This window comes from Aulonocara stuartgranti (assembly GCF_965226115.1).
Source record: "Aulonocara stuartgranti genome assembly, chromosome: 10".
NCBI classification, from domain to species: Eukaryota; Metazoa; Chordata; class Actinopteri; order Cichliformes; family Cichlidae; genus Aulonocara; species Aulonocara stuartgranti.
The window spans coordinates 1,300,588-1,316,133 of record NC_138946.1 but is presented as its reverse complement, the minus strand read 5'-3'; the positions used below and the strand labels follow the sequence as shown (position 1 = coordinate 1,316,133).

Here is a 15,546-nt window from a genome sequence, read left to right as displayed (position 1 = left end):
GCTCAGAGGTGGATTCTGATTTTTAAAAATGGTGGCTAAGAAGCTCGAGCAGTCGACCAATCATCTGCAGCTTCACCGAGACGCTCTGTCACCAGCGTCTCGGTGAAGAGTCTCAGCAGTCGTGACGTTCACGCAAACCATCGTTTCTGATTTTCTCTTTCAGGGACATCATGAACCGCTCAGACTCTGACTCCGCCCTCCCGCAGTCTCACAGCGACCCCCGAGGTCAGCACAGCTCAAAGTCCTCCCTCCTGACGTCCAGGCTCCACCCACTGCAGGACCCGGGCTCCAGGCTGGGTATGGGAGGTGGAGGAGGAGGTCTAGAGAAGAGCTCCAGCCTCGGGGAGCTGAGGGGCATCTCTGCTTCCGTCCTCGCCTCCGCCTGCTCCACTCGCTCCCTCTGCATCACATCGGACGCTACAGACGGAACCGCCGTCTTCTCGTCGTCCACCTCTTCCAGCTCATCAGGTAGCGCCCGGGGGGCGGGGCTCCAGGTTCCCACCAGAAAGGGCGGCACGGAGGAAGACGCCGGCGAGGATAGCGAGTCGTCCGGCAGCCGAAGGAGAAACGCCTTTAACAAGCTCTTCAAGAAGAAACATGGACGTTACTGAGCATCACGCCAGGAACCCAAACGCTTTACGCTGCCGCTGGTTTCCCTTGTTTGATCGTGTCTCTGCATGACAGCGAAGATCAGACCTTACATACCACCAAAGAAAAGACGAGGAGGAGCCGAAACAGGGACGACCAGACCAACCATCAGCCCCAGTCCAGCAAACTAACACCAACATCGGCTCCCAGAGTATTTAAATGCTGTTGTAGTGGTACTTTTACTGCAGTGAAGGACTTCACTGCAGGAACTGCATCCTGTGTAAAAAGCTGTTTGTGAGTTGATGACATTATTGTCATGTTTTCACGATGTTACCAAAGAAATATCACGGTTTTGTTTTTTCCTCTGAAAGTGCCTCAGAAGTCCAAAATCTGCTGTGAGGCAGACTGTGGTTTGTGATGAAGATGCCCCAGAGCACTGCAGTGACTGAGCCTCACCTGTACGGAGGCCTGAAGCTGCCAGACTAAACAGAGTCATGTAAACAGCTCAGTGAATAGAATATTTCTGCCTTTAAATGTACCAAAAATAATAAATGTTGTGGTCTTAAAGGACATCTGCTGGTTCTCTGGGAGCGTTCACACCTGCGTCTGTACAGCCTGTTTAAATGAAGCTGGTTGTCAATTTGGAGTCATAAATGACCTTTAGAATAACTTTGAATCATTCCTGATGTAGTCTTTTATCTACTGATAACATACAAACGGGTTATTTTGTGCTAACAGCATTTATTATTTCAGCTTATTTCATTTTTTCTCATTGTTGTGGAAGAACATGAAAATGAGTGCAAACACCTTTAATAATCTATTAATCCATTTATAATTTTTGCCTCATAACTTTTGCACTGTCCACTTCCTGCTGTGACAAAACAAATTTCCCACGTGTGGGACTAATAAAGGTTATCTTATCTTATCAGTTCACTGATCTGAGGGACAGGCGAGTGTTTAACCAGCAGGGGGCAGCACAGAGCACAGCCTGTACAGAAGCATTAGACTTTCCAAAGGCTACGATTTACAGGTGTTTCCTAAATGCATCAAATGGCCACCGGATGATTTTGGAGGGAGAAAGTTTTCACAGGTCAAGGTTCCACCTTCAATGATGCCAGACATGTTGGTGTTCTGATTAAAGATGGCAGCATGACCGCCTTTAACAACCAGCCAATAGGAAAGCAGCTTGAAATGACGCTCTGCCCAATGGAAGTCAAATGTTTAACATTAAAGATGGAAACAGGAATCTTTGGTTTATTTGTGCTGGCAGACTGTATGATTGGTCGTCCAGCTGTTACCATGACAACACCTAGGATGATACAGAAAGGGTCCAAAACATCAGTGCGTTCATAGGAGCAAAGCCTGTGACTAGTTTCTCCATACAGGAAGTGCCTTGAAGCTGTCATCACCAACAACTCGTCAGTTCTCATCACCTCGCACGCTTTGTATTGTGAGGTAAAGACTCCACAAGAACACAGAGAAAACCCAAACAATCAGATGATGTCCCACGATTAAGCGCTGGGCGACAGTAGGAGGGGAAAACTCCAGCAGAACCAGGCTCAGGGAGGGAAGGCCCTCTGCCGGGTGGGGTGAGGGGAGGAAGACAGGACGCTGAGGAGGATGATAATGATTCAATGCAGAGAGGTGTATGTGTCGATGGTGAGAAGGCGGTGTGGGAGGAAGAGGGTGTCTTCTTCAGGGAGGTTCTAGAGAGCTAAGACGTCTTTGACGTCCTAAAAGAAGAAGTCCTCCTCCGTCATGACGCTCTGCTGTTTCATTATTCATTCTTTTCATTACCGAGGGTTTGTAAAAGTGTGGCAGAGGGCTCCCAGCATATCCACACCACTGACCCCAGGTTTACTGTGTTTACCACAGCGCGGCGCTCGCTAACCTTTAGTCTGATCACCAGAGTGCTGCACAGACATGTATTCACTGAGGAGGACCTCGAGTTCTTCATCAGTGCATCGGATGCAGACCAGGAGGCCGCAGGTCAGTGAACGCCTCGTGTTCTCGGGGGTTGGATTTGAAACGTCTGCGCTTTCTGTTGTAACGAAGGAGGTTTTGAGGTTGAGTAACTTCTCTTTGGTCACATTTCCGCAAGCGTCTCTTTCACCTTATAAGGTCTCCTCCTTCATAAAACGTCTTCCTGTCTGCTTCACCCCTCCCCTCCAACCACGTCCTGTGTCTCAGTGCTCAAACCGCCAAAGCTGATTGGTCTGAAGATACGGTGACATGCAGTGAAAACAACACTGTAGTAAGTGTGATGTTGAGGCCTTTGTTGTTCGTCCTGAACATGAAAACACGGTTTCATATGCCTGGATGGCGGCTGCAGGAGGAAACGAGTCCTCTTTGAAAAAAATCCTGTCAGAGCATCTTCCTCTCTGCTCCACCCTCAGCTTCACCACAGGCGTGGGTTTCTCTTGTGATGCAAAGAGCTCAGGAAGCACTGCTGAAACAAAAAAGGAGAAATGAGAGAAGAAATATCTGCTCGAGTGACCCAACTTCCTCTCAGAGCCGAGGAGACGTCCTGCAGCTTCCTCTGTTTACACAAAAATACAGGCTGTGGTCGACAAACTGACACAAACATGCTAAAAATATGAATAAATATCAGTCAGAGATGGAACATTATTATTGGTGTTTCTTTTCTTAAAGGCTGAAATTATTGATGAAATTCAATATTGTAAACAGTGAATAAAAAAAAAACCTAAACAAAACCTTAGCTCGAGAGCAGAAATGTGAGCCGTAAACAAAACGTTTGGTGACCTCACTCTGATTTCTTGAGTCCAGCACCTGCACTTTGACCCCACAGTTCGACTTTTAGCTGCCTGAGGTGAGCACATTTGGTCGAGCAGCTCCACAGACTGAACGAAGGCACCACACAGACTCAGGTACCTGCTAATCAACCTGCTCAGCAACATCCAATCAGCATCCTGTACAGAGGCGAGAGCTGCCTGCCATGTTCAACCTTTAAAGAAATAATCATGTTTACAGCCGGATACAGAAACTGGTTTGGTGTCCGTAGATAATTTCCTCCTTCATAACAACTGTTTAGATTCTGTTACAAATTCAGTCAATTTTTAAGCCTGTTTAATAGAACAAACATTTTATACTCCCAGATTAGTGTGTAATTATATTGTCCATCAAACTGATGCAGTCTGAGCTAAGCATCCCAAAATGTTAGTGCAGCTTTGACTAACAGAAACCAATTGCAGCTAACAGCAGCTAACAGCAGCTAAAAGATGGTAAGATTAGCTAACAACAGTACTTTCCAACGGTTCAACATACATTAACTCCAGCCATCACGCAGCATTGACAGCTGAGGTAAACAGCCTTCAACAGATAGAGAAGAACCCCGAATGTTTCTCCGGGTCCTCACGGGCCAGTTTATAATCCATATAATGGTGAAAACACACTGTAAAGGTAAAGTTTGCATTATTAGGGGCGTGGCCTTTTTGTATTAAAGGTGCATGGCGATGCAGGCAGCTGTAGCTGCTAACTGTCTGTTTTTTTGGTGCCTTTTTCTATCTGCCAATCATAAGGCAGAACCACTTGAACCCAATGTTTCCACTTCCTGCTCCTCTGTGACTCTGATAGGACCGTAATCTCCAAAGGGAGCATCAGACCTGAAGCCAGAGAGCGAGACCATAAAGTGATCCGGAGAGAGTTCACTGAGCAGAACGCTCATTTTCCCATCAACCAGAGCAGTCGCCCCCTGCTGGCGATCAGGAGGAATGCATTTTTAAAAGCTTCATCTCTGTAGTCAGATTTTATTTTTAAAAAATCCACAAAAAGAAAGTGTTGAAGAAAGTGTTAATGATGACAAAACTGCAAACAGTAATTAATGCTTAAAGACGGTTTAGCCATCAAGCTGCAGCTGTGTAATGTTCACAGAGGAAATAATTGGAACACAGTGGGTGCAGGAAGCAGTCGGAGCTGATGTGATCAGATAACCGTGTTTCGTAGCGACTCTGTTGTGAAAGATTTAAGTTCTTCATTTGTAAACAAAATGACTCTAACTGAGAACAGTGTTTGCGAGCAAAAGTCTTCCTTCCACTTCTGAGCGCTCAGCGGTTTCACGGGTTTAAATGTGACGATCGTGCAGACCGAGCTCAGAGACGTCAGGTTAATGAGCATGAGCTGAATTAAACCAGGTTTAATTGATGGGCATGAAGCTGCAGGACGATCAGAAACAGAGCGAGGTGATGACCATGTGACAGAACATGAGCTCTCTCTCTCTCGCTCTCTCGCTCTGAAATGACTCTGCTTCTATATTTAACCTGCAGGCTGGCTCTCTCTCTCTTTCACACATACTCGACACAAGCGAGGCGGCTGAGAGACGACGAGCAGGATGGAGGTAAAACTTCTCAAACTTTGCTTTCAGCTGCTGCTGGGTTTACACGTGTGTGTGTGTGTGTGTGTGTGTGTGTGTGTGTGTGTGTGTGTGTGTGTGTGTGTGTGTGTGTGTTCTGCTGCATCACAGTGGAGTTCAGATCAAAGTCGAGCACACTGCAGAGTGAACATTTTAAAAGGAACTGCTGCAATTTCGCCATGACTCTGAGCAGGCGGCCAGTGTGGCGTCCACATATTTCTGCTCATTCTGGCTTTACTGACGCAGTGACAACCCTGCAGGTTCGGTGAGGTGGCGTGCACTGAGCGTGTGCAAACTGCAGCTCGTACGATTCCACGAAGGCCCAGAACTTATCTCTGCTTTAAAAATAGTTATCAGTTAACAACGAACCGTAGCCTGCTCTGTCCTCACAGGATGTGGAGAGTCACGTAGGCCTTCCTGACATCAGGGCTGGATTACTGACTCTGTGCTCAGAGCACCTTCACCTGCACATGGTCCCAGTGCAGCTGCATGTTGTGTATGAAAGCATTTTAGCCGCCATCATGTTGTTGTTGTTCTGGGCAGGGAGTGGCCATATTCAGATGAGAGGGTGGCGAGGAGCTCAGGCTTGTTGTACGCTCTGTTAGTACAGTGACCTCCCAGCAGCCATGTTATTGGTCCCATGACATCATTAAAAACGCCCAACAGCCCAAATAGAGGTCTGATTCAGAGTCCAGTTAGCTGAGGTGAAGCTAGCAGACAGCTAGCAGCTACAGCCGCCTGTGTCTCCATCCACCTGTCAGTCAAAGAGGCCACGCCCCTGACAAAGCAAGCTTTAAGTCTTACTGAAATTTAAATATGATATTATGAAAGGGAGAAATAGAAAGGCTTTAAATGCTGTCGAGCTGAGGATTACTGGAGTCCCGCTGGATGTTTGGGGAACTGCAGTTTTTGGTACTTCTACGTCTGAGAGCTCTCGAGGTGGAGCTGGATGTTGGCTGGTGGTGCAAAGCATTTGTTTGTAACCACTGACACTAAAGGTGACGGTGCACGCTGCAGTTCACATCCTATGTGCTGCCTCCACCCCGGCTGGATTACAGAGTCATTCCCTGAGCAAGAACTAATCCTCCAAACTGTACACGTGGTTCTTCTATTGTGATCAAAAGAATCAATAACATAAGTGATCAGGCGAGAATACAACGGTCAAATCACGATTTGTTTGTATGGAAACATGTAAAACACTCGTTGAGCCACAAAGTCAGTGACATACGCTGCAGCTCCTCTAACGCCCGCTTCAAAAAGTGACTTAATCCTCCGATAACTTAGGACTCCACCTTCTTTTCCAAATATGGTCACTTCCTGCTGCGAAAGAATAAAACATGGGAGCCACCAAGAAACTACCGTTGAGGACACCTGTGGTGACGTCACAGTGAGTGGACGATGAAAAGAGTCCTCAGAGTTTTGGCAGAAGATGTAAAACCTTCATCTTCAAGGACGTCTGGGACTCTGCATGAAGTCAGAAGACCATCGAAGCCCTGAAGGTTCAATAACTGCCAATGGGCCCCATAGCTGTACACACACACACACACACTCAGACACACACACACACACAGACACACACACACACACACACACACACACACACACACACACACACTCAGACACACACACACACACACACACAGACACACACACACACACACACACACACACACACACACACAGACACACACACTCACACACTCAGACACACACACAGACACAGACACACACAGACACAGACACACTCAGACACACACACACACACAGACACACACACACACACACACACACACACACTCACACACACACTCAGACACACACACACACACACACACACACACACACACACACACACACTCAGACACACACACACACACACACACACACAGACACACAGACACACACACACACACACACACACACACACACACAGACACACACACTCACACTCAGACACACACACAGACACAGACACACTCAGACACACACACACACACAGACACACACACACACACACACACACACACACTCACACACACACTCAGACACACACACACACACACACACACACAGACACACTCAGACACACACACACACACACACTCACACACACACACACACACACACTCACACACTCAGACACACACACTCAGACACACACACACACACACACACACTCAGACACACACACACACACACACACTCACACACACACACACACACACACACTCACACACTCAGACACACACACACACACACACACACACACACTCACACACTCACACACACACACAGACACACACAGACACACACACACACACACACACACACACTCACACACTCAGACACACACACACACACACACACACTCACACACTCACACACACACACAGACACACACAGACACACACACACACACACACACACACAGACACACAGACACACACACTCACACACTCAGACACACACACTCAGACACACACACACTCACACACACACTCACACACTCAGACACACAGACACACACACAACAGCAAAGAGGAAGTGGTTTAACGGCTGTTTTGCTTTTTTCATCACTTTCTAACTTCAGTTTATGGGTCAAACACACACCATGGAAACAATGCACACGACTCTGAGAGGGCATGTGTGTGTGTGTGTGTGTGTGTGTGTGTGTGTGTGTGTGTGTGTGTGTGTCCTTGAGGCGATGTGATTTCATTATCTGTTGAATGTCAGCAATGTGAGGCCTTCAGCCCGGATCAACCACACGTCAACAGCTGTGTTGGTGTGTCCCTGAATACCTGCCTTTGTGGGGACCCATGTGTGTTTCAGCTCTGTGAGGACGGGCAGTCCCATCTCCCTGTTTGAGGGCTGTGTTTTTGTTGGTTGCTGTCAGTCAAATGGAACACCGCCAGGATCGACGCGTCGTCCGTGAAGAGTGGGTGTTTTCTTGTTGTTCACATGTCGGCGTGTATTTATTTTTAAAGCTTTTAACATTCCTCTGAGCTGAAGAACCGTGGGCGCGTTCTCTAATGCAGGAACACGAAACCATCAACTGAATCTCTGCAACTCAAAGTCTCAAAGTAACATTATCCAGCAAAACACGAGGGTTTGACGACAGCGTGACTTTAAAACTGAAAACATAGCTCATAAATAAAGTTTAGGGCCATGTGACCAAGAAACCACGCCCACTTTAAGGCTTGCAGCATTCATTCATGCACGGCTCTCTGAGCTCTGCAGCAGCTCCGTTCTTTTTCAGTCGTTCTGTTGAAGTTTGGATCTGGTCCCAGCTTCAGCTGTGGGACAGATTGGACTCATACGGAGGAGTTCACTCAGACCATCGGCTGACAGCTCGTCTGAGGTGTTTGGTTTGGGCTTCATGGACGTGGCTGTAGCTCAGGTGGTAGAGCGTGTCAACTGGTACTCAGGAGGTTGGTGGTTTGATCCCAGTCTGCATGCTGGCAACATACTAACCCCAAGCTGCTCCACGTGCATCCATGTGATAGACAGAGCTCACGTAGAGAAATAAAGGTGTGTTCAGACAGAGTAGAAACGTGCTACATATGAACAAACATCTCCACTTCGGTCTCATCTGTTGTAGAAGAAACAGCTCTGAGCGAACGAGCTGACACGCCTCCATCCTAACACGGTTACGCTGCTGACACGCTGCCACACGGACTCCACTGCTCCCACAAATCATGTTTGCACTACTTTACGTATGCCTCTGTGGGGGCGGGGTCTAAAGCCGACTCCAGTTCCTCACTTTTTATTCTCAGGAATAAATGAACCAAAATGATCAGGATACCAAGTTACACCTTCCTCAGATTACAGACTCGTGATTGGACGGCTCATCAATGAGCAGTGACGCGTTGACTTTACCTCAACACCTGTCAGTTCACCATTTGAAAGCTGCAGGTAGGACAGATGTTCTTACCGTCCGTCCTGCTGCAGCGCGCACAGGAAAGATCCGGGCGTGATGACCTCAGAGTGGACGAAGCGTCACACAGAGACAAACTCCAATCCTAAAAATCTTTAACACGATGAAATCTGCTGCAGACACATCGCTCGTGTCTATCGTTACTGATATCATCACCGCCTTCACCTGCTTGCTCACCTGGTCTCTCCTCTCCGTCCTCAGGAGCAGGCTACGTCGCAGCGCTCCGTGGCTGAACTCGCCAGGAGGTTCAAAGGTGCGGCTCCGCCACAAAGCCCCGCCGGGAATGAACAGGTGAGTGTGACAACAGCCAGCACGTACGCTACACACACCAGGACGTAGACACGTCCAGTGCAGACCTGCTATCATCTGCTAACAGTCAGATTTATGGACTCGGGAAGAATCAGTAACTCATATCAGACTCACACATGGTGATAGGATCTGACTGATTCAGGGAATCAAACTGGCAACCTTTTAGGACAGGTGTCCATACTGGGAGTAATGGTCTTTTTTTTAACTGCTGTTTTTGTCGTTTACCAGGAGAAGCCGGTCAGACGGCGACCGCCACGCACTCTACAGCTGTCCAAACCCCAGGGAGGCGAGCAGGAGGTGAGACAGAGATGAGATTAGGGAACATGACAAAACTATGAAGACGCCTGAAACATGTTCAAAGCCAGCCGATGGTCTGGTGGGGCACTGATGTGTGAAGGTTCAGTTAAAACAAAGACTACACAAACACAAAAACAACACAAATGGCAGGAAACAGTTAAAAATGATGAAATTACTGATTTATGACTCAGAAAAAATGACAAAACTATTTAGTTCAATACAACAGATTTTTTATTTTATTTAGTCTTAAATCACAATAAAACAGAGAAACTCCACCATTCAGGCCGCCGCCTCAGAGCAGCACATGGCGACAGTGAGAAGGAAAAACTGTCCTGTAACAGGAAGAAACCTGCGGCAGAACCAGGCTCAGGAAGTGTGAAGCGCTTCTGCAAAGGAAGCAGAAAAAGACAAAAACGCCTCAAACATCTTCACTGATAACCACCGTCAATGGCAACTTTCGTGCCGTGCTCCGTCCTCTCCGTGGTTTGGTCAGCATAGACCTGAATCACAGCCGATCAGGTCATTAAGTCTGACGTCACTAGCCGTGTCTGGGCCTAAACTCCGCTGCAGGTCCATATATCAAACGATCACTATGGCATTACTGAGAGTTGAAAAACTGTCTAAAGTCTTTCATCTTTAATAAAATGATCAGCGTTCTGCTCTACCAGGTGTAACAATCGAGTTTAACATCCAGGCATCCATGAAAACGGAATTTATGACATTAGAGTTAGAAGTTAGCAGGGAGTTAGCTCGCTAGCTTCTATCTAAATACAATATAGCATGTCCTGACTGCGGGGTTTTGGAAACAAATTAAAACGTACAGCTCTGCTATCACTTCCAGCATAAATGAAGACAGAAAACTAAACAGCAGTGACGTTTGTAGGGTTACTGAAGTTGGGCTAGCTGGTATATAATGATGTGCTACGTGACCGCTAGCGACACAGCTATGTTAGCATAATATAAACAAGCTAACCTTTTTTCCACTCGATAAAAGTTAACGTGAGTGTTCTCGGTGGTCAGGAACAAATGTAATCGCATGGCAGGATGCTGTAAAAGGACCAAACTTCAGCCAGGAGAACAACTGAGATAATCCATCCACAATACGAGGTTAGTCATTCATATACTGCTGCATGGGCTGGGCTGTAGTTACATCCTAAGGTTTTAAAAACTGAGCTTAAATAAATGATTAGCGGTAATAAAAGCTGAGGGAGGTCAACAGTGATCACTGACTGTTTTAGGAGCTTTTTGAGATCAAATAGAAGAAAATACAAAACATTAAACATGTTAACAACACAAAAGCCATATTAAACGCAGACTACGCCGGACTGGGTGTCCAGACCACCTCATCCGGCTCATTTTCATTCCAAGGAGTCGCAGCTTCTCCGAGGCTGAGCCCTGCGACCTGTGGGGGAAACACCGCTGTGTTCCCTGTCACTGACTCATGACCACAGATAGGTAGGTGGAGCATCCTCTCTTCACCGCAGCCGCCCAGTTCGTCACTCTCGATACAAACAGGAAGTAGACACAGATCCTGATGCTGGTTCTGCAGGACATTTCTTCTTGTTAAATGGCACTTTTTTCTTCCCACTGTTGCCAAGTGCTTGCTCTGATCGTCAGAGTCTCTTTCCTACAACAATCAGCACCTCGAGGTGTCTGTTGTTGTAAACTGGGCCTTTATATCTGCAATTTAGTTGCACTGTTTGTAATATTTAAGTTTGAGCCAATAATCGTCGTTGCTCGAGTCCACGCACCCTTCAGAGGTAACTCAAGAGCATGATGGGATATATTGTCAAAGAAAATCCACGAACTGTGACTGAACACTTTAGTTTTATACAGTTTCACGTTCTTCTGGTGTGGTGACGGAAAAAAGGCACAAAAATTAAACATGACAATCGAGAGCTGAGGTCACGTTCCCGAGGAGCTCCTCGTCTGGTCTCCACATTTACATGAAGATCTACGAAATAAACGCACCTGTGTGTGTGTGTGTGTGTGTGTGTGTGTGTGTGTGTGTCAGCCTCCTGCAGGTGCCCCGACGTCACCTGTCAAAGTCAAGAGGAACTCTGGTCTAATTGAGAAAATCCAGGTGAGTCCAGCAGGTTTCTGCTGCCCCCTGCTGGTGTAAACATGCACCGACATCACTCTGACATCACTCTGACATCGCTCTGACATCACTTTGCAGGCTGAACTCGTGCTCTCGCCCACGGGTCCTCCTATGAAGAGCCCTGGCATCAGGATGCTGCCTCTCAACTTCCCCCTGCCCTCCCCTGGCTCCGCCCCACCTGCTACCTCAGTAACCACCTCGTCCTCAGCAACCCCCACCAGCCCAGTCACCTCTCCTGTAACTGAAACGGAAGGCCCCGCCTCTTTTGAGGAACCTGCCACTGTGGCGGAGGGATCGGTCCTGCAGAGCATCAACAAGGTGAGACCCCTCCAAGGCGTTCATGTGATGCATTCAGTGACCTGTAAATACCTGCGCCGGCCAGCCTAAACACTCAGTTGATCACCCTTTGGTTCTCCTCCAGGGCAGAGCTCGCCACTCCATCCGCCGCCGTCCGCCATCACGCCGCCACAGGACATCCAGCAGTGGAGAGGTGGAGGCCAAAGATGCATCAGACACACAGGTGAGCTCCACAACTGACCCCGCTGACAAAACTGCAGCAGGCGGCAAGCAGGACGGCGAGCAGGGCAGTGAGGGTGACGTGTTCAAGAAGGAGGATCAAACAGACGCCCCAACAGCTGCTGAGAAAAACCAAACTCACGAAGAGGAAGAGCCAAAGAGCGGCGACGGTGATGTGCAGGAGGGAGAGAAAGGGTCTGCAGAAGAAGAGGAGGAGGAGGCACCATCATCATCAGAGAAGAAGGAGGAGGAGCCGAGGTCGCCAGAGACGCAGAAACAGGACCCGACCGAAGACGCTACACTGACAGACGGCAAAGAAGAAGAACAGAGCGAGGTGAAGTACCTGTTCTCCTTCCAGAGTGACATCAGTGCAGTACTCTGTGTACTTTGTGTACATGTACTGAAAAACTGCAACGTTTCCCCCGCAGGAAGCAACAAGCTCAGCCCGATGAGGACCACGCGTCGACGAGCCCCTGGAGTGCTGGGAGAGAAACCCCGTATCAGCTACACCTGACTGAAGAGGCCTGCAGACGCTCAGGAGGCGAATATTTTGAAACTCTGAGGCGCCGCCCGCCATCTGCGAATGAGCGAAGACGCTCGGCCAATCGTGCGAAGGTCCAGCCGAGCTTGTTCGTTTCCACTCAACGCCTTTCCACACCACAACACTGCATTCTTCCTGTTTAGCCATATATACTGTGACCTGTCTGTTCTTACTGTGTGCTGCCTACCATGATGATGATGATGATGATGATAAATGGTTTGTGTCTGTGTTTAAAGCCACAGCTGTGAGGGAACCCTCGAAGCCTCGTTAGGTTTGACTGATTTCTGGGAACCTCCGAGGTTTTGATTGGATGGCGACACGCAGCCTGAGGAGGCGGTGACGTCACAAAGTGCTTCTGATGATGAAATTAAAATACTTTTGCTACCATAATGATGATCTGCTCTGTTTTATTTTATCTGGCAGTGCTCAAAGAAATAAAGAGTTGCTAATGACTTCTGATTTTTCCGTGTCACAGCTGCAGCGCGATGACGAAGCTACCTGTCAGTCAAACAGGACACGCCCCTGATAATGCAAACTTATCAGGGGCGTTAAACACATGAAGGTGGATGTCAGCTGTACAAGTCTGGCCCACTGAGCTCTGGTGAAGCACAGAGTAGAAATTTGAGACTTTTAACTGTATTTTAAAAAGTTTTATCTTTACAAATAAAGACTCATCGTAGTCTCCAAATTAACAATATGGTAAGTGGCCTGTATTTATATAGCGCTTTACTCGTCCCTAAGGACCCCAAAGCACTTTACATATCCAGTCATCCACCCATTCACACACTGGTGATGGCAGCTACATCGTAGCCACACCCACCCTGGGGCGCACTGACAGAGGCGAGGCTGCCGGACACTGGCGCCACCAGTAGGCAACGGGTGAAGTGTCTTGCCCAAGGACACAACGACCGAGACTGTCGGAGCCGGGGCTCGAACCGGCAACCTTCCGAATACAAGGCAAACTCTCAACTCTTGAGCCACGACCGCCCGATAACCAATAGGTTAATCTATTACAATGGTACACAACGTGTGAGGAGGAAACAGTGGGAAGGAAAAACTCCCTTTTAACAGGAAGAAACCTCCGGCAGAACCAGGCTCAGGGAGGGGCGGGGCCATCTGCTGCGACCAATTGGGGTGAGAGAAGGAAGACAGGATAAAGACATGCTGTGGAAGAGAGACAGAGGTTAATAACAGATATGATTCAATGCAGAGAGGTCTGTTAACACATAGTGAGTGAGAAAGGTGACTGGAAAGGAAAAACTCAATGCATCATGGGAATCCCCAGCAGCCTACGTCTATTGCAGCATAACTAAGGGAGGATTCAGGATCACCTGGTCCAGCCCTAACTATATGCTTTAGCAAAAAGGAAAGTTTGAAGCCTAATCTTGAAAGTAGAGATAGTGTCTGTCTCCTGAATCCAAACTGGAAGCTGGTTCCACAGAAGAGGGGCCTGAAAACTGAAGGCTCTGCCTCCCATTCTACTTTTAAATACTCTAGGAACAACAAGTAGGCCTGCAGAGCGAGAGCGAAGTGCTCTAATAGGGTGATATGGTACTACAAGGTCATTAAGATAAGATGGAGCCTGATTATTTAAGACCTTGTATGTGAGGAGCAGGATTTTGAATTCTGGATTTAACAGGAAGCCAAAACAGGAGAAATCTGCTCTCTCTTTCTAGTCCCTGTCAGGACTCTTGCTGCAGCATTTTGGATCAGCTGAAGGCTTTTCAGGGAGTTTTTAGGACTTCCTGATAATAATGACAAACTAATGGAACTTCGTACGCTCATTCAGCAGCAGGTAAAAACTTCCAAGGTCAAAACACAAGAAAAAAAAAATCCTCTCAAAATTTAGAGACATCATGAAATCACATCAGGTACGATGAGATGATGAACATGGCGTCCTGACCAACCTCAGTAAGACTCGGGCCAGATTTAATCTTCACATCTGAGCCTTCAGTGATATGAAACAGTGTGACAACGTGAAGCAGGCCAAAGATCTCAGACACTTCCTGCTGTAAAGAAGCACCAGAGTCAGTGACATCATCAGTCTGACTCCAGTGATCCACAGTGGGAGAAAACCCACAGTGGGAGAACCTTCCCAGGAGTGACCGGCTGACCAAAATTACTCTTCAGAGAAGAACCCAGAAGAAGACCTGCAGGCTTCACATGTCTGAGCTAAGGTCAGAGGTCACGATTCAACAATAATAAAGAGACTAAACAAAAATGACATCCATGAGTTTAAGGAGAAACTCACTGATCAGGTCAAAGTGACCAGAAACGACATTTTGTGTTTATTTTTCTTGTTTGATGAAAGTGTGACCAACAGGACGTCTCAGCTCTGATTTAACCTGCCGGCAGGTCGAGCCGCTGCCTGGATGATCTGATTAGAGCGCCGTGCGTCTCTGCTTGAGGCCGCTGATGCTCGGGCCGTGGTTTCAGGCGTTGGGTGGAATAATTAAGGAAACGGCCATGGGTAACTTACTTAAAGCAAACTTTCCAGAACAGAAACTGACACGCAGCAGAGCTTTGAAAGAAACTAAACCAAAGTAACTGCTTTGAAGTCATCAGTTCTCGTGCCTCCTTCACTTCCTGCTCGTGTGAAAGAAGGAGAAAAATAGTCACAGACGTTTCTGGATCCCTGCACCGTGGGAGCAGCTGGTCTTGGTCTTCAGTGGTCTGCCTGTTCTCTGGCGTGGGCGTCTTTCTCCTTGGTTCTCGTGTGTTTCTGAACTTTTCCCCTCAGCTGAGCAGCGAGGAACGTCCTGCGTGGGCGTCACGTTGGGAAACCTCTCTGTGTGAACGCAGCCTGCCAGGTGAGCCGGTTACATAATTCTGCTTCCAGGGCCATCCCGCCCTCCTGTCCTGGATCGGCCTCCACAGCACAGCCCTGTGGT

General features: G+C 47.9%; 2 protein-coding genes across 2 annotated transcripts in view; both read left to right on the top strand.

The window, feature by feature from the left end:
• stim1b (stromal interaction molecule 1b) overlaps window positions 1–15,546 on the top strand; it is a 39,537-nt gene that overhangs the window by 16,107 nt on the left and 7,884 nt on the right. Inside the window, exons 14-15 of the mRNA XM_082548776.1 lie at window positions 164–603; window positions 2,464–2,577. Of these exons, the coding sequence (XP_082404902.1) occupies window positions 164–603; window positions 2,464–2,577 (554 nt within the window). The remainder of the gene's footprint in view (window positions 1–163; window positions 604–2,463; window positions 2,578–15,546) is intronic.
• dub (duboraya) lies at window positions 4,631–13,045 on the top strand. The gene is made up of 8 exons (XM_082548233.1): window positions 4,631–4,787; window positions 4,872–4,942; window positions 9,093–9,182; window positions 9,429–9,497; window positions 11,512–11,580; window positions 11,677–11,916; window positions 12,020–12,448; window positions 12,543–13,045. The coding sequence occupies exons 2-8, from the start codon at window positions 4,937–4,939 to the stop codon at window positions 12,564–12,566; spliced, it is 927 nt and encodes a 308-aa protein (XP_082404359.1). The 5' UTR covers window positions 4,631–4,787; window positions 4,872–4,936; the 3' UTR covers window positions 12,567–13,045.

Excerpts from the sequence above, each read along its gene's own strand:
- dub (XM_082548233.1), top strand. Across the intron at positions 9,498-11,511 it reads CCCAGGGAGGCGAGCAGGAG|CCTCCTGCAGGTGCCCCGAC; the intron begins GTGAGACAGAGA and ends TGTGTGTGTCAG. Across the intron at positions 11,581-11,676 it reads GTCTAATTGAGAAAATCCAG|GCTGAACTCGTGCTCTCGCC; the intron begins GTGAGTCCAGCA and ends ATCACTTTGCAG.